The sequence below is a fragment of the Equus quagga genome, chromosome 9 (genome assembly GCF_021613505.1).
Source record: "Equus quagga isolate Etosha38 chromosome 9, UCLA_HA_Equagga_1.0, whole genome shotgun sequence".
In the NCBI taxonomy this organism is placed as follows: Eukaryota; Metazoa; Chordata; class Mammalia; order Perissodactyla; family Equidae; genus Equus; species Equus quagga.
This window is the reverse complement of record NC_060275.1, coordinates 70,811,608-70,830,154: the sequence shown is the minus strand read 5'-3', so window position 1 is coordinate 70,830,154 and position 18,547 is coordinate 70,811,608. Positions and strand designations below refer to the sequence as shown.

At 45.6% G+C, this 18,547-nt stretch overlaps 1 protein-coding gene across 7 annotated transcripts in view; it reads left to right on the top strand.

The window, feature by feature from the left end:
- Window positions 1-219: 219 nt before the first annotated feature.
- MAST4 (microtubule associated serine/threonine kinase family member 4) overlaps window positions 220-18,547 on the top strand; it is a 574,884-nt gene continuing 556,556 nt past the window's right edge. For all 7 annotated transcript variants that reach the window (XM_046672111.1, XM_046672109.1, XM_046672105.1 and 4 more), the window contains exon 1: window positions 220-825. In XM_046672111.1, the coding sequence (XP_046528067.1) occupies window positions 472-825 (354 nt within the window). In that variant the 5' untranslated portion in view covers window positions 220-471. The remainder of the gene's footprint in view (window positions 826-18,547) is intronic.

The window sequence follows — 18,547 nt, the reverse complement described above, 5'->3', positions numbered from 1 at the left end:
CCGGGCCCCTAGCTCCCGCGGGACCCCGCAGCCGGCGCCTCGGCCCCGCCTCCGCTACCTGACGCCCGCGCGGCCCGGGGCTCCGCAGCCTCCGCCCACCGGCGCGCCTGCCCTGCCATTGGCTCCGCGGGCTGCCCGTCTCCTCCGCCGCCCAGCTCCGGCCCGGAGGCAGGTTTTGCCGGAGAAGCCGCAGTCCAGGCGGCTCGGGCGCAGCGCGGGAGGATCGGGCAGCGCCGAGCGCGGACCTGAGCTGGCATGTCCCCGCGCGCGGGAGCCCCCGTCGGCCGCCGGGCCCGGGCGGCGGCTAACTTGGCGGCAGGCTCCGGCGGCCGTGCCGCGGCCATGTAGTCGCCGGCGGGGCTCCCCGTAGCCCGGGAGCGGCAGCGAGAGCCTGCCGGAGCCGAGCCTCCTCGGCTTTCCCCGGAGGCTCGGAGGGCGCGCCTCGGGCCACACTTCGGGCCCGGGAGGGAAATGGGGGAGAAAGTTTCTGAGGCGCCGGAGCCGGTGCCCCGCGGTTGCAGCGGCCACGGCGCCCGGACTCCCGCCCCTGCGGCGGCCGCCGCGTCCTCGCCGGGTGCTTCCTCGGCCGAGTCCTCCTCGGGCTCAGAAACTCTGTCGGAGGAAGGGGAGCCCGGCGGCTTCTCCCGCGAGCAGCCGCCGCCGCCGCCGGGCGGCGCCCTGGGTGCTTGTCCGCCGGCCGCGTGGGCTCCCGCGCGCGCGGTGCTCGAGCTTGGAGTCCCAGCGCCACCGCCGCCGCTCCCCGGAGGAGCCGCGCCGCCCGCGCCCCGGGGCAGCAGCACGTCCCGGGAGGAGCAGGATGAGGAGGTGGGCCCCGTCTCAACCCCCGTGGGTCCTGGCGGCCGGGCGACCCCAGCTCTCCACCTAGCGTGCGCGGGCAGCGGGCAGGGCGCGCCGGGTCATGGAGAGGGAGAGGGACCCCAGGTGCTCTGCCCCGAGCCCGAGATAAGGATAGTTAGGAGCCTCCCTGTGGGTCGTTGACTTCCCCGTGGTGGTTACCTCCCTGTATATGTGTGTCTACTTGTGCTGCCTGATAGTGTGCTTTTAAAATGCCAAAGCAGCAAACTCCTTAATGTCTGTATCTGCTTCCGCGGGTTTGTGAATGGATGCGAGCTGACTCCTGGCTTGTCCCCACGACTAAGATCTCATTCTCCGAAGTGGGCATTGCATCCCACTTGGAAGCGCTTGGGTCGAGGGCGAGTCTGGGGATGGGATGGGTGTGAGAGGGAGAGACGGCGTGTTGTTGGGGGGGGCACGAGTGGGAACGGTACCCGCGTAGTTGCACCACTGGGTTTCGGTGGCACCGGAACCCCCGAGATCGTCTGCTGCTGGTTCTGGCTGGTCGCGGCAGCGCCGGTCCTCCGGGAGAGAAGGACGCTCGGCTCTGGGCGGGCGGCGCGGACGTGCGCGCCTGCAGCCCCCATTCAGACTTGTGCCAGGGTGTCGAAATACGCGCTGGTCGCCAAAGTGAATAGGGAGCGTCCCACCTTCTTCGAGCGACTGTGTCCCTCCTGGTTTCCTAGAAGGATCTTGGTCCAAAACTTGTGGGTCGTGTCCTGACACATTGAGCCTATAACTTTGGTGTCCTCCCGCCTGCTTTCTCTGGCTTTTTTTCTGCCTTTGGAGGACAGTTAAGGAAGCACAAAGTTCTTCATTTCTTTAAAATTATTTGCTTTGGACGTTTCTTGTGGGGAAGTCCTCTTGATCAGGCAGGGCCATAAATAAAACATCATGCTCACATAGCCTCCTTGTGAAGTGTATTCCTCGTGCCAGAATGGTATTTTCCTCATCTCTGATGGGCTTAGCTTTAGTAAGTAATTGTCTTTGTCCCTCAGAAGATGCAGGCTGAGGCCGGTGCCCCTTGGGACCTGAGCCTGGAGGCAAAGACGGGATCTGGCACAAGGTGAGAGGAGACAAGTCTTAGCCTGGCAGAAATGTAGCAAACCCTGGTTGGTGGTTGTCCAGGCCTCTGGCAGTAACCATGACCCATGGCCCAGTGCTCAGGAGGATTGCAGGCATCCTGGATAGGTGTCTGGAGACCTGCTTTCTAGAACTATCTCTGCTCCTGAGTTGTGAGGCCTTGGGTGAGTCATTTCATTCCTCTGAGGTTCAGTTCCGTAATCTGTAAAATGAGGGGTTTGAACTAAAGGAATTCAAGGTGAAGTTCATTTACGCATGAGTACTCCCTTTTTCTGATCAAAAATTCAGGATGGATCCCAGGTTCAGATTGAGCCTAGGGACAGGACGCCAGGTGTTAAGCTGAGTGCCACGCCCGTCACAGAACTACCTGAGCAGGTGCTGGACTAAACCAGTCTTCTTCAGTAGTTGCATCTCCTTTTGCACATGCCAGACGTGTGCTGAGTGTTTGCCCTGTGACATCTGCCCCAGCTTTTAGAGATGAGCACACTTGTCCCTGGGCAGCTGGGGGTATGCCCTAACTTACTGATTTACCACTAGGTTCTAATTTAATGGTGTTGTTGGTAGAGAAGATAGTAGTCAGTTGCCCTGTGTTTTCTGTGTAGCAAGGAGGCTGTTCCGTGGTAACTGACATGGTCTTGCAGATCCCAGGTGCGGGAAGTGCGAACTTCTCACTTTTGATCCTGATTCTGTGGCTGATTTATTGCGTGGCCTCAGGGTGACGGTGTTTTACTTTCTTGGAAGTAGATGTAATGATAGCTTATTTCACAGGTAGTGCAGTGAGGACTGGTTGACTGAAACATGTTTTGGAAAGTGGAATGACTAAATAACCTTGGTCAGTATTTGTGCAATCTCAGAATTGGATGTAAACTGATACAGTATTGCAATTTATTGTGTAACTTAACCTGTGGCAGAAGATGCTGGAATTTGTCCAGGAGTGGAAGTCTCGACTTGCTCTAAGGATTTTAAAGCACAACTAAATCTGTGGAGTACCCCCCCCCCCCCCCCCCCAGCCCCCAGCCCTGGACTGGGGAAGTGACAGTCTTGGTAAAAGAGGTTGAAGTCCAGTGCATATTTTCTGGTTCTTACACTAGGGATTACGTATGGTGCCACAGTTCTTAACGTTTGGGGGGGAGGGAGTTGTGGGCCTCTGAGAATCTAATTAAAGCCCTCCATCCTCTCCTCAGAAAACATGCACGCTTATAAGTACCATTCCAGAGAGTTTGTTCAGGAGCACCAGGTTACAAACACTTGTATAGTGGAAAGACCCGACTTTGATTCCTCGCTCTGCTGCCTTAACCAGATGTGGGATCGTGGACCATTCAACTCATGTAACCCCCAGTTTTTTGGGTTTTTTTTGGTAAGGAAGATTGGCCCTGAGCTAACATCTGTGCCAGTCTTCCTCTACTTTGTACGTGGGACACCACCACAGCATGGCTTGATGAGTGGTGTGTAGGTCTGCGCTGCAATCCAAACCTTTGAATCCCCAGCTGCCAAAGCAGAGCGTGCGAACTTAGCCACTTCGCCATCTGGCTGGCCCCTAACCCCAGTTTTTTGCCTCTAAAGTGGGAATCTTAGCAATAGAGCTGTTAGGCATTTTATACACGCCATCTGATTTAATCCTAGCACTGTATTTAACGTATAGCATTGAGTGCTGAGTAAATATTAATTTTCACGTTTATTAGTGATAAAAATTTTGTGAAATGGAAGTACAAGCTTGGGCTGGCTTATTATTTTGTTTATGCGTAATGAATCTACTACCTACTTTCAAAGAACCTGAAGCTGTGTCTGAGTTTCTTCTCATTTTATTATGATAAGCTGGGAAGTAGTTAGTGTCTGTATCAGGTTGTATGATGGCACTCTAGGTGCAGGGTTAGTTACGCTGTTGCAAGGCACTGAGTGTAAAGCATGGAAAGACTTATGTACAGCCCATAAAACGGAAAGAGGTTCATTTAGATTTTAAAATTGTTGCATCTAGCTTGGGAAAATCGTCGTTTTCCAAAGATTATTTTACGGTAACTTATTGCATCAGTTTTTAAAACAGCAAAATTCTAAGTTTCTAGTGTATTATTGCAGAGCTAATTCTTGAGGGCAACCTTGTTGAAGTTGTTTTGTATATATCTAGTAGTGTCAATGGTGTTTGGCCGATTTCATAGTTACTGTCAATATGTGTGTAAACCTGCAAAGTCTCATAGACTTAAATCAGCCCTTTAGGCTTTTGGTGTCTTAGAAACAGTCCTTTAGTTTAACATGGCAGTGATCATAGTTTCTATGTACTTAATGTCAAACACATGAGAGTTAGAAATAGCGCATGACTTCTTATTTAATAAAGTGCGTCTGACCACTGCTGCTTCCTTGAACCTGTGGGTTTGGGCATCTGTGCGTCCCGGCGGGTAGCCAGCTGCATTTCTGGTAGTGAAATGGTCTAGGTTGGAAGACAGTTCTTCTGACCACAATTCTGAGACGAGCCTTTACGTCCTCGGCCCTGTCCCTTCCCAGAGCACCTTGTGATGACTACTGAAGCACTTGCTGCCGTTTGCTCTTGGTGTTAGTGAAGTCCTTGAGGGCAGAAACCTTGTCTTTGTATGCCTAGCTTGGTGCCTCTTGTGAGTTCGTAGGGATGCAGTAAATATACATTGATTGAATGAGGAAAAAAATGACATCTTTGAAAATAGTTGTGCATTTAATTGAAGGGTGACTGTGTGTGTGTTCATTTGTTTTTGTCTGTTGTGGATTGTGATGCTCAAACCTTTAGATCTCGTATCAAAAAACCTTCCTGGATCACAGTGAAGATGTTATAAACGGTTTTTCCTGGTAAATTTTAAACAAAGTCGAATCACTGAGGATCCACGCAGAACGCCTGTGAAGGGACTTGCGTATTAACTCTGCTTTTCACCAGTTTGTTAGAACTTGCAACTTGCAGGCATTCTCAGAATGGCGGAGAAAAGGCTTAGTGGTTAAAAGGATTTTCTGCTCAATATGAAGCGGCTTATTTGTAGTCTGCTACACTAAAGGATTTGTTTTATTGGCATAAATTGGGAAACAGTTTCCCTCATTAATCATAGGCACAATTATGGGATGTTTTTTAACTGTTCTATTAAATAGTATGAGTTTGAGGACTGCTTTTAATATCACTTTGGCTGTGTGTGTGTGTGTGTGTGTTGGGGGGGTCCCCCGCATGACCATAGTGCAGTAGATGAATTTTGTTGGTTAAGACAAGAAATAGGAAAAAGCAACCATGAATACACTAAATTCATTGAATTTGTATTTTATTAATTGAATTAATTAATAAAATGAAATTGAATTTCATTGAATTTGTATTTTATTAATCACAGCAGCTACATATATATATATATATATTTTTTTTTTTTTTGAGGAAGATTAGCCCTGAGCTAACTGCCGCCAATCCTCCTCTTTTTGCTGTGGAAGACTGGCTCTGAGCTAACATCCATGCCCATCTTCCTCTACTTTATATGTGGGATGCCTACCATAGCATGGTATGCCAAGCGGTGCCATGTCCGCACCCGGGGTCTGAACTGGTGAACCCCAGGCCGCTGAGAAGTGGAACGCACAGCAGCTACATAGTTTGAAAAAAAAAAAAAAGTAGTGCATAAATCTTCCCATATGTGTTATTTAATCTTCTTTTTGACTCACTACTTCAATAAGAGCCATGAGTTTAGAAAATCAGTCAGTCAGCCAGTATATAGTGAGTCTGACTTTGTGTGAAGCATCGTCTGGGCTCTGAGGATGTGAAGGTGGAGAAGACGGACAGAGTTTTGACCTCCTGAAGCTTCTAGTGTGGAGAGAGAGTCACTAAACACATGATTATTAATTAACAGGTTTCAGAGGTGGTAAAAGGGGTATGGGAACAGGCTGCGAGGGAGTGTGGGACGGCACCGTGTAATGCATTTAGTCTGGGGGTAAGAACTGCTTCACGGAGGAAGTGATGTTTGAGCTGAGAGCAAATGAATGAGCTGGAGTTAGTCGGAAGAGGGAGGAGGTAAGAGATGCAGGTAGCAGGAGAGAGCATGGTGGGCTGTGGATCTGAGAGGACTCTGGTCGTTTGGCATGGAGGGGAGGAGAGGAGAGCATGGCATCAGATGATGCTTGAGAGAGAAGCAGCAGCTGGGTCACACAGAGCCTTTGGGACTTTATTCTAAGGACTGGGAGCCATTGAAGGGTTCGAAGCAAGGAGGTGACATGATCCGATTTGTATTTTGGGAAGGCCAGGCAGCATGAAGCCCGCCTGCTGGGAACTACTGGTGTAGCCTCTTTAAATGTTTGATAACCTGAGAAGGTGGCATCTTAATAAATGATGTGTAGATGGAATGGGGGGCTCATTCCTGGTAGTTCAAGGACTCCAGGTAAACACATAGGAAGTGTAATAGGAAAAGAATTTAAGTCTGTTCAGGAGAATATCTTAGCGTGAACATTAATGCTGCTTTTCACTGTGATATTGCCTTAAGCCTAGTATTTTCTTGAAGCAAAAGCTTTATTAACCTGAATGCAGACTGAGAAGAGGGCCTTGCAGATGCTCGTTTCCGTAGTATGTTGCTGGGGAACATTTGCCTGAGGTGAATACGAGGGGAACGGCCCTGAGATTGTATGAGATGCGCTGGTGACAGGAAGTGTGGTGTTTGTGAGCTGACACACATGTGGAGTCTAGCTTGTTTGCTTGGATTTTCCTAGAGAGGGAAGGGTCACATGGAGGAACTAAGGCTTTTACCCTTTTCTTCTCTGGTTTGAGATATTCCAGGAAATGTCTAGTATTTATATTTTGCCAGTGTTTTAGAGCCAGTGACAAAGGCTGTCTATCCCCTTGGACGTAGGGGACACAGTGTATGAGTCCAGTTGTACGTCAGTTTGTCCCTGTGGGGAAGGGTATGGACGTGCTACAATGTGAGGTGCAAAGATGCTAAACTGTGGAAAGAATCCTGGCAGAAAATTTCTCACAATGAGAAGAGTCCATAACCAGGTGGCCTGGCGTTAGAGAAAGCTGAGTGGTGTGTGTGCATGCACGCATTCACTTGTACATCTTAGGAGAGATGATTGGACTTTTTAGATGAAAGGCACCCCATGCTGTTTATAATCGCGTTCTCAAGTTCTGTAGTGTTGCCTGAAAAGGGCTTGTGCTCCTCCCTTCATCTCTCCAGAGCCATCAGCCAGTTTTTCCCAGCTCTGGGGTCAGGGTCTCTCTTGCGTCAGGGTATGGACTAATGATCCTTGTTCAGCTGCTTATAGGTCTTGTGACTTTGGGAAAGTTAAAGATTTTCCTCATCTGTAAAATGGACATGCCAGTATTTATTGCAGAGGTTCGTTATGAGAATTAATGAGGTGTTTTATATGGAGTGCTCAGCATGATGTGTGGCACATAGTGTGCATTCCTTAATTGTGTGTGCTCTTGTTACTGGGTATGGAAAAGCTGGTGTATGCAGAATATCAGCGCCATAGCCAGGAATAATCAGAAGCCTAGAGGTCCCTTCTGTGATGGAGTATGCTACCTGCATGTTTTGCTGGTAGTCCTGGCAGGCCTTTTCATTCACGAGTAGGTAGATATGTAACGTAGTTATCACTTTTAATTTCATGCACAGGGCATTTCTTAAGAGGTACCAATAGCAAAGCTTTATGGTGTATGGTTCATTAACCCTTCAATTAAGACACCATCTCTCTTTTGCTCATGAAACCTGCTCTTAGTGATCATTTATTAAATAATATCCCAAAAGACTCTATGAATGTGTATTCATGAGCTGCACCCAGGGATGTAATCAGAAGGGAGCGTGTCAGCTGTGTGGGGAGGCTGGTGAGATGACCATGTACTTAAGCTTCCCAGGTATTGATTTAGGGGCTGAGAAGGGAGTAACAAGGAAATCCAGTGATTTTCTGGAATCCAACTTTGGTTCATGTAAGCATTGGAGGGGGGAGGGGAGTGAGGCAAGTGGTCCAGGGGACACCCCAACTTCTCAGAGGGGAAATCTGTTAAAAATGTGATAGAACTTTTAAAGATACAAAAACCTGTATATATTTATTGCCCAATACACATTGTTTTATGCCTTTGGGACAGTGTAAACATTTCAATTTTTAGGGCAAAAATGCACATAGTCTCGGAGCACTTTTGGTGTAACTCAGATGCTGGTGCAGTGACCGCAGTTGGTGTTCCCTTCCGCCATCCTGGTGCTCTGCCCTCTGCACCTGTTCAGGTGCAGAGATTCTTGTCCTCTGATGTCTCCAGTGTTTTGTCTGTTTTCTTATCTGGTAATGTTATTTTGGGTTAAAGCATAACATAAACGATGATTAAGCAGAGTTCTCTTTCTCCAACAGCTGCTGTGCGCTTGTTTCTCTGCCTCTCTTTGCCGTCTCTCTCAGTGCCCTCTCACCTGGTCCAGAATTCCTAGGAGGGATTGCACAGTCGTCACTTCCAAAAGGGTTGGGAGAGAAAACCCTGCTCTAAATGGGAAATGTTGGTTCAGGACCGTGGTCAGCGGTACACATACATTGAAGTCATATTTAAATGTATAGAACTTAGGTGAAATTTCTGGTGGCACCTCCGACTTCTCTTAATGAAAAGCATTCACTGCTTAGTTAATAATTTGAATTCATAACTAGATACATATGTGTCTGTGAGACAGCTTATAAATTTGTACCCTAGGCCTGTACTCTTTTGCCAGCCCATCAATTCCTCTCTTGGACACAGTCGATATAATTTTGATTATGGTACTTACTTCCACTGAACCTTTCAGCCCAAATGCTTTGTCCTCATATTGGGGGTGGGGCAGGTGGGGAAGTGGGAGAGGGGATGGAAATAATGACAAATTGGCTTTCTTTTCAGTAATTTCATGGGCTATCATGTGGAAAATGAAAATTTAGTTTTAATGTTCTTGACTTTGTTATTTAGCCGTGGTTTCAGCGCTGGCAAGCTCACAGGTGCACCCGGTTTAGTCTGGGGTGTTGCATGTACATATCAAAATCACATCAGATGTGGGTCTTTCGGCCTCCATGTTGGACCTTGGGCAGCTGCTTTTTTAATAAGCTGAGAAGTTAGGTATGTAGTGCACTGCTGGCCGATGATTTTGTGCCTTTCTATGTTTGTTTTAAAAATGATACCATCATATCTCTGGCTTTTGGTGTTAACATCTGTCTTTTCAGGCGTTTCTTTATGCAGAGATACATACACCTTGTGCAATGCAGGAAGGGCCCCAGTACCTCATCAGTGCTAAGGGAACAAAGGAACATTGAGTTAGAGTTGGTGGTTAAAATCTTATGTCACTGTACACTGTCATTGACACTTGTAGTCAAAGAAATTACAAATTTAAAATTGCTTCTTAGGGCAATCATTGCTAACTGAACTACATTAAGATATTGAAATAGAATGCACTTGTGGTGAAATCCATTTTGTATATAAAGGTTAAATGATTATTTTCATGAATAGGTTCGTCATGAATAAATTGGTTCCATAGGAATATGTCTAGCTCCTGTACACACAAACTCACAAAATTTGCTTCCTCCCTCCCTTAGTTTTAGTTGGAGTACGTAATTGGAGTCACCTGAGGCTTAATTGACATCCTCATCGCCCCAGGCTTCTCGTTTAAAAAGGGCAGCTCAGAGGCTACTCACTCAGATGCAGCCACAGAGAGGAGGGGAGAGTTGCTCCAGAGAAAAGGGCAGCCCCAGATGCTTGTTTGGAGAGAAAGGACCACTGAACGGTTTTACTTACGGAGGAGTACTTTACATTCATCTCAGATGACTGGAGCACATATCAGGAAGACCCAGGAAAGTGCTGACCTTCCCGTTCTTGTGGCTCTTATCAGGCTAGTAAGTAGAAGCGCTATGTTAAGTCAGCATGGCCTTAGTTTAAAGACTGGGCGAGTGTGTGTGAGCATAAGAGAGCACAGGAGAATGAGAGGAAAAATATTTGTCAAGAAAACAATATATTCTCTTTGCCCTCCGTTTTGGTACTTTAAATTATTTGTCTGTTGTTTGAAATATTACCTTTGTAAACTTTATTTAATGTACCACTTTATTTCCTTGGAAGATCTTGGTTCTTTTGTTCTGTGGACATTGATTGTTACCCTAATAAGCTACCTCAGTTCATTGTTGGTTAGGCAGAGGAGTATGGTTCAAAAGTACCTTTAAGACCTTGCAGGACTAACTTTAATCTGTGGTGATGGGTGGGTCCTCATCGTGGGGCAAATTCTCCATTAGGAGGATGAGATAAAATGGAAATTACAACTTTGAACTCTCTTGATTTTCTTTATTAACATGCCAGTACTGCTTTTGTTTCCAAGAGTTCGGCTTTTGCAATTAAAACATTTTTACCTGGAGCAAGCTGAGGGCAGCAGTTTTAAAATTAAGAAGTAGGACTGGTTGGAAAGAGTTTCACCAGCAGAGTAGCAATGTGATGATTTTGTAGTCTGCTGAGATCATACTGGTTTAAATGCCTTCACAACTATTTCAGAGTCATCACTTTCTGTGTGTTAGGTTACCTGTCATTTCTTGTTCTAATTCATTCTTTTCTCTTCTCCTTTCTATCTATAGCTTGGTCGTCGGAATTTTAAAAAGAACACAACAAACCTCTTTAGTTGGGAGATTGTAGTGAAACCCTGGTTAAGCAGAATGTTTGGAGGGAAGATCCTTTTTGGTTCCCGAATTTCATGATTCACTAGAAATTAACTGAAAGCCCTTTTTGTTCTCACTTTGTTGCTTACCTTTTTTCCCTGTAATGTCACAGTGTGGTTTTGCCGCCTTATTATTCTGTGCTGATTTTTTTCTTTTTAGTGATTGGACGTCTTGTAAGTGCTTTAGGGCTCTCCCTTTGGGCATCAATCATCTTTGAAAACTACTGAAGACGCAGAGGTGTATAAGAAGAGGTAGAAAATGAGTATAAAATTCCGTGTGCTGTTAACGAAAGTAGATAATCTTGGCTTATTTTTTTAACTTCGGAAGTTGAAGATCGTCAGATAAGTTCTGTTTTTCTCAGGGTTGGGCTGCATTATCTTTGTTCCTGGGTTCTGCTAGGTCCCGTATATGTTGTTAATATTTGTACAGTACTTACCAGAAGAGGCTGTGCAAATGACTCTTTTCTCATTCCCATTTTGTACACATTTCTTTTTTTGTAGAGTTAATAGTTAATATATCTCTCACTCCCCCAAGATTGTGAGTTCCTCAGGGTGGGAACGAGGTACTATCAGCTCAAGTCTCTGTCGCAGAGAGAGTGCGGGTATGTAGTGGATAATAACAATACATTGCACAAAATTGCAGTTGAGGTTCTGTGTGTCAAGATGCCATTCTGAGTGTTTTGTATGCATTTATTCACTTACCTGTTACAAAAGTCTTTTCAAATTTAGTTGATGATTCAGTTGATTCACACCAGCACACTGTAGCTAAGTGGCCCTCTGAATGTTGTTCTAATGAAGAGGAGAAGAATACGGAGAAGAGACTGGGAGAGGAGCAGGTTTGAGGAGACCATTGAGGAACACTGTGCATTCCTTAAGGCCTTAGCCTCTTGGTCATCTCCGTATCCCAGAGCCTAGCACAGAGTCTTATATGATATGGCACGCAATAAATGATGATTGAACGAATAATTGTTAAATGAATGAAAACACTACTTAGTGGATAAGTCCCTATGCCTTTGGCATTAAGAGTTCGGATTAAGTGTCTCTCTGTAGAGCTTTGGTTAAGGTCAGGGCTAAGATTTAAAGCTATGACGCTGGGTCATTGGTTAATGGGCTGATTGGGTTTCTTCAAATGAAAGGGTTTGTCTCTAAACCAATTCTTATTTTCCTGTTGACATTGGGAAACTGTATTCTGCCAGGATAATTTTTGGTTATTCATTACAATCACACTTGTAGCAGTAAGTCATTTTTGGCCCTGTGTTTAAAGGAATTATTTTAATTTCTAATGAAATATTGACAACTAGCCTTAAAATATTAAGTGATACTGGGCTGTACTCATTAGTGCTCAGGATAAAGCTGCTGTCAGCGGAAATGGGTTGTGGGAATGCTGACAGTTTTATCAGTAGTGGATGTGTGTTGATGTGGGAGTTGAGAGGTCTGAACTTCGCCTTGGCTCCATGCTAGGCAAAATTATTAGCCTTTGTGATCTTCGCTTGTGATGAAATAGGTTCCTCTCTGCTCCAGCTCGTTTTTCGTTTCCCTCTTACTATGGAAGCATTCATTTAAGATTTTAAAGTTGTCGCCAGTATATAATTTGTTATAGAACTGTTTATTCACATTTTTCTTTTGACAAACTGGACAGTCAATTGTGGTGTTGTCTGGTTTGTGAATAGGCACATGTTCTTGAGAGGAATTTCCGCAAGGACAGTCACTCGTGGATTCTTCCATTCAGATTATGCTGACTTAAACATACAGAAAAAATGTGGGTTCCTTATGCTCCACTTTTATCCATTTTAAAAATTTTTTGGTATGTTTGCATCAGTCATCATGAATAAATGTTGATTGTTTTGTCTTTTACCCCCCATTGCCTGCAAAGGGGTTTACCTCTGGACCCCAGGGCTAGTTTTGCATGTCTCTTGATGCTATAGCATGCTATTGTGTTCTCTCACCCATTCAAGTTGCCAGGCTTCTGTGGGTTTTTTTGGAAATACTTAGATTCTTTAAATAGTCACTTTGTGCATGCAGCGTCAGTTTTAGAATAAAAGTCTTGTAATAGCAAATTGGTTTGGCTAGCCAGGAAAGGGAACGTAGAACGTGAGCCCCCTTTTCAGTACAGGGTAACTTTAGGGCCTAGGTATTAGGGTCTTAACTGTATGGGTTAGGGCTGTCCTTTAGAAATTGCTGTGGAGGCTATCTGTTGAGTAACCTTTAAAATAAAATAATTTTTGACAGCAAAATTGTTGTCGTAGGTGAAATTATGAAGAAGGGTGTTTTGGTGCTGGCTCCTGGAGACTGACTGCAGAACCGGACCTTTCTCCCGTCGAGCCGTCTGCAAATCCTTAGATCAGTGGCAGAATCTGCTCTTTTTTTTTTTTTTTTTGACCAGAGGCTTCAAACAGAAAAGGCTTGGGCTTGGAGTTTGCTTCCTGCCTGGAATTACTCTCCTTGGGCCACATGTCATAAATCTGTCATTCTCGTGTCCTAGACCAACAACTTCTGAATTTTAAAAATCAGTCTTGTAATTAAAAGATTTGTATGATCTCTGCTCTGCCAGGCAGCCAGGGTCCTCCTGTACTGTTCTGGGTCCTAGGCGTCCAGCCCTTGAAGTGGACTAAAGTGTTTGCAAGGTTAAATCAGAATCTATCAGGATAAGTTTTTTTTTCACCACTGTGATGATTTTCTTTTCTTTTCTTTTTCTTTTTAAACCAGAGGCTGGCAGCTGCAGCCTAAGTCGTTAGCCTGAGATTTCATGATGGTTTTATAAGTTTGCTTGAAAGTTAGTTGTTTGGAACTTGGAGCATGAAGTCCCATAGAGACGTAGTTTTAAATGGTCATTCATTTTCCAGATCAGCCTACGAAAGCCTAATTAATCCCCAGAATGGGATGATAAAGTTTTAGAGATGAATGGGATAATAGTGCTAGAAATGGTGAGGACGGTAGAATTTTGGATCTGAAAGGTCAGAGGTTGCTCTGCACTCTGTCTTCCCCAGAGGGGTTAAGTGTATACTTGGCCAGAGTGGGGACCAGAGCTGGGGCTTGTTGACTGTCGCCTGCTCCTGCCAGCCGAGCAGTGCTGCTCCAGCATCAGTTTCTAACATGAGGGTTTTTTTGGGGTCCCGAGGGCAAGTCTTTCTTCTCTGTAGTGTGGGGGCAAAGTAGCAGCTTCTGGAGGTGGGTGACGGTGGCACGAGTAGTTATTGGCTGTTAATTCTCCACATCTGCACACCTGGATGAGCGGGGTGCTGCCCTCCTGGGTGTTCTGAGTTGGGGAGCAGTTTCAGCTGGGGGAGAGGGAACTCGCACACTCAGCCTGTACTCTAGCCCTGTGGGGGCTCTGGGGATCCTCCTGGAGATGTGGCGTTGAGCTTGCTTTGTCGTTAGGACACCTTCCTGGGTGCCCAAGACTCCTTCACATTTGGGGGCAAATCATTTTAACCCAAAGCAAAATGTCTCCTGCCACTTCTCAGTTCACTTCTAATCGTGGAGGCCTGTGAAGGCTCAGAATTTAAGGGAGAAGTGGCTTCTCCAGGACCCATCAGAATGCCTTTTTAAATAACCCAAGTACTGTTAACAGAAATAATTAAAACTAGAGGCCATTTGTCCAAAACATTTTTTCTTTGTATGATAAAATGTTTTTGTAGAATGAACGATGTTCTAATTTGCGTCTGTCTCTCCCTCACCTGCAGACATTAAATTCTCCCATGCTTTTTTCTCTTTTAGTTGAACTCAGATGATAGAATTGATAGTTCCTGTAGATGAGGCTTTAAATAATTGCCACGTGTCCTTGTTCCATTGGGGACCTGACACTGAAATGTGTGTTTTCAGGAGCCTCTTTCTCTTCTGAACCCGAATCCACAGAGTTTGAGGAAGGGTGGCCGTGTCACTCCAACTGGAGGATGTTTTTATTCGTTATGTCATGAGCTGCTTGTTTTCTGTTTCTCTCCTCTCTCCCCCATCTCTCTCCCCTCCTCTCATGAGAGGGTTAAGGCTGAGTTGTGGAATTACTGCAATTTGTTCTTTTAAAGAGATGTCAAAGGCCCCATCAAAATAGTTTATAGCTAAGTTCCAGCAATGAGGATGATTCCATCAGAGCCTCTCTGTGTCCCTTTAGAGATCGTCTGTGGTAATTAAAGGAGAGTGAAACACAGATATTTAAAAATGATAACTACAGGTTTTCTGAGTGATTTTGTGATGTAGGTGTGAGCCCTGCTGAGAAACATCAGGATGCTGACTTTGTCCTCCCGGAAATCCTGTAATCACACGGGCACTGTCTTGAATTGTTCAGATACCGTCACCTGCAGTTTTTAGAAATTTGTTTTGACACTTAAGGACATCTAAGGATGTAAATTTAATTACTGCTGCTGCTTTCTCTGTGGGCTTGGATGAAAAGTGGCAGATTATGTAACAAAATTGCCACTAAGACGTAGCTTTCTTAAAGTTAAGTTTCACAGGTATTCAAAATCTTGTTTCTAAACTTGTAATGTGGGTGGACGACTTCTCAGGCATTGCGTCCAGGTCTGGAGCGGTCAGACTAATTTGACGTTCGAGGTGGGCAGCTTTCAGTTTGATGTGGTTAAAACAGCCGCTCACTTAGGATATCCTAGAAAACTAGGGCTTTGTTACGGTGGGATTTTGTGTGGGGGGCTCCTTTTAATCTAAACTTACGGGCTGGAGCTGTATATCCAGTATTATTGAAGTACAGGGGTGCTGAGTGGGTGGGGCCAAGTCAGCTGCTTCTTGGGTTATTACTATTATTATTTTTTGGAGTGCCTGTTGGCCTGCACCTTTGAAGGCCAGAAGGGGAGGAAATGCTGGAGCACTGGGTGGGTGGCCATAGCGTCCTGGAGAGTAAGGGTGTTATCCCAGCATACGGTTTCCGTAGCAGCTGCTGGTGAAGCTGTCCTTGTTGGAGGGGGGTGTAGGACTCCTCCCTGTACCCAGGCTGCTGCCAACCCTTCTTGCTGTGGGGCAGAGCTGGTGTGAAAGTGCACGTTGTTTTTCTTTCTGTCAAGTCAAGAGGTATTTATTGAACCTTGCTGCTTGCAAAGCTCTGTAGGAATTGTCAGGTGAGAGGGAAGGAAGATGCAAAAGAAATAAAAAATCTGGTCAGCACCTAAAGCAACATGTGGTTGGATCAGGAGACAGAGCGCACACAGAGCCAGTTGACCTGAATGTGCACGGCACACCATCAACAAGTGAAAACGTGATTCAGACTGAGGGTGGGTATGGGGAGGGAAGCAAGTACAGAATCATCAACCTGATGGGCTTCATCTGGAAGCGGGTTTTCCTGTTGCCTTGAGGATGTAGGTGTTGGAAAGGTGAAGAGGAAGTAGTACCAGATTAAGCGATTTACCCTAACAAATGTTCGCCACATATAGTTGCAGTCTTAGGAAAACCTTCTATTTTTTTCTTTAATAGTAATAATATTTGGAAGGAATAGTAATTGGAAGGTTGGTTTTTCCATGTGTTTATGGTTAACTCTTTGTGCCTGTGTAATTTAAAATTACTGATAGAAAATAAACTTACCAGGATTCTAGTATTTTCTTTAATACTAGCTTATTTATGGCTTCATAACTTCCTAGTCAAGAGTAATTTTTTAAAGATTTACATTTCCCTAGATAATTAAGCGGTGTTTATAACTAATGCTTTTGTAGTCACTGTCTTCGGGAACTTTTTGTTTGTGGGGGCAGAGTTTAGAGAGAAAGTATATCTGGTCGGAATTTACCAGGTAAGCCATTGTTGGTACTATCTCTTGACGATGGCACTTTCTTTTCTTGCTTTGGGATATCTTTTGGATATTCATTACTTGAGATTTGCCAAGTTTAGAGCAATGATATTTTTGGGTCAGCTGAAATTTCAAACACTCCTTCAATTTCTTTTTTGTTTGTTCTTCCTCATCAAAGTGTACTTGAAAAACTTTTCAAGGAGAAGCTCTCACCCTGTCTTTGGCAGGAATCATGGCCTCTGTCAGAGGAGCCCCCGACATAGCTGAGGACTTGCCCCCTGGACGTGGCAGCCCCTGACCCAGGAGCTTTCTGAGACCTCTGAGCCACTGGACTTGCTTGAAGTCCTCAGCATCCACAGACGAACTGATCTTAGGAGATAGATGCTGTGATTTTAGAAGGTTGATTCTCTAAGCCTTAAACCTGTCGGGGTGGCTGGTTCCTGGTGTTGGCAGGTGGAGAGGGAAATGAGCCTGCTGAGGATAAAACTTACTCTCTAAAGGACTCTCTGGATTTTATCTGTCCCCTTCAGGATTCTGCGAGCATCGGGGAAGATCCCTTCACCAAAGAGTCAGTGGTTGCCAACCATGATCTACCTGTGTGGGGGCCACATGTGACGTGGGGACCACGTGTGACACTGGGGCCATGTGTGATGCGGTGTCCACTTTCAAAGCCACACAAAATTATAAAGCAAGGCTGCAGGGGGCCCTGGAGAAGATGAGTTTATAGCATGAATGGGGAAAAGTTAGAGGAGATGGTGTTACTTCTAAATGCCCAGGGCAAAGAGGAATGATTAGGGCAGTTCTGCTTTTATAATCGACATCAAGCTCCCAAGTGAACTTACTTTTAGCCCTATTCTCTGTTGCCTGGCCCAGCACATCTTATCCTTCACTCTCCCTCCGCTCAGGAAAAGTACCCGAGGAGGCAACGTGTGAGGCCCCGGATGAAGGTCTGGCAGTTCCACTACTGCTTCAAAGATTCTCTGTCCCAGTTATTTTTACTATAACCACAGTGTGTACTCTGGACTTTCGAAATTTACAGTTACAGCTATGCGATTAATCTTAACTCTGCAAACTATAAATTTTCACTCTCTCCTCGTAGAGCTTGCAGACAGCCTGGCTAATGCATGGACTGATAGGGAGAGTAGAAGCTGTTCCTGTGAGATTTGAGTTGTCTGGCACGTGAAGTCAAGGAGTTTATTGGCCCTCATTGAAATGATATTTGGGGGTCTCTAGAATTCTTTAACTCTTGAGGAGGACAATGAGATCCCAATCTTAGATTAAGCTTTGGAAAAAAAAATCTTATTGGATGTTTTCTGTGTTGCAGAACAGAAGACCACTCAGGGGACCCCCGTTTTTTGGAGAACAAGTTCTGCCTGTTCTTTGAGCTGGCAGATTTCTTTTGTGCCAAAGAGATGCGGTACTTTGCACACCACCCAGCATGAAGGGGCTGCTCGGACAGTGGTTTGGGGAGAGCGGGAACCTCATGGTCCACATGCAGTGAGGTCCAGGGACCCCTCCTGTTGCGAGGTGGTGAGGGTGCTTCTGCTGGGGATGTGTTTTCTGCAGCTGAGGATAAAGCATCCTTTCTGATGCTTTGTTTTGGGAAGGCACATGTGGCAGAATAATCTTTTTTAAAGCAGTTAAACCTGTATCTTGCTCTTTGCTTTTTCTCTTCTCTGCTATTGTAAGCAGGAACTGGAATGGTTGTGATTCCTTGCTTTGGGGATATTCGCCTGGCCGAAAACTGAAGCAGTTTGAAGTAGAGGTTCTTCTCAGTCTCTTCATAAAGAGAAAGTCTAAACCTGTAGAAGGGAGAACACTGCGCCTCCTGGGCTGGAGGGTGGTTTCTCTTTGAGAACAGGGAAAGAGAAAGCAGAGTCCTCTAGACAGGAAGTGGGTCAAGGTTGGCGGGTGCTGGGGCACAGGAGTTGGGATGCAGGGATGCTCTCGCTGGCAGCATGAGGCTGGGAAAGGCTGGATTTTACACACCTGAGCTTCCTGCCTTGGCAAAGATTCTGGGACTACATGTGGGGCCTGGAAGCACAGCTGGATTTCAGGGCCCCCAGGGGCTGGTCGGCCATGAGGATTCTGCATTAAGCATGATAGGCTTCCCTGTGTGTGACATCCCAGGGACAGCTCTGAGGGATCAGTTTCTTACCACAGGCCTGAGAATCAGAATTAATTTAATTTCAAGAATATTTTTGTACATCTGACTTTGTAAGTTGAGGTTTCATATTTGCTGTGCCCATGATCAAAACTTGGCTTCCTGAAAATGCCT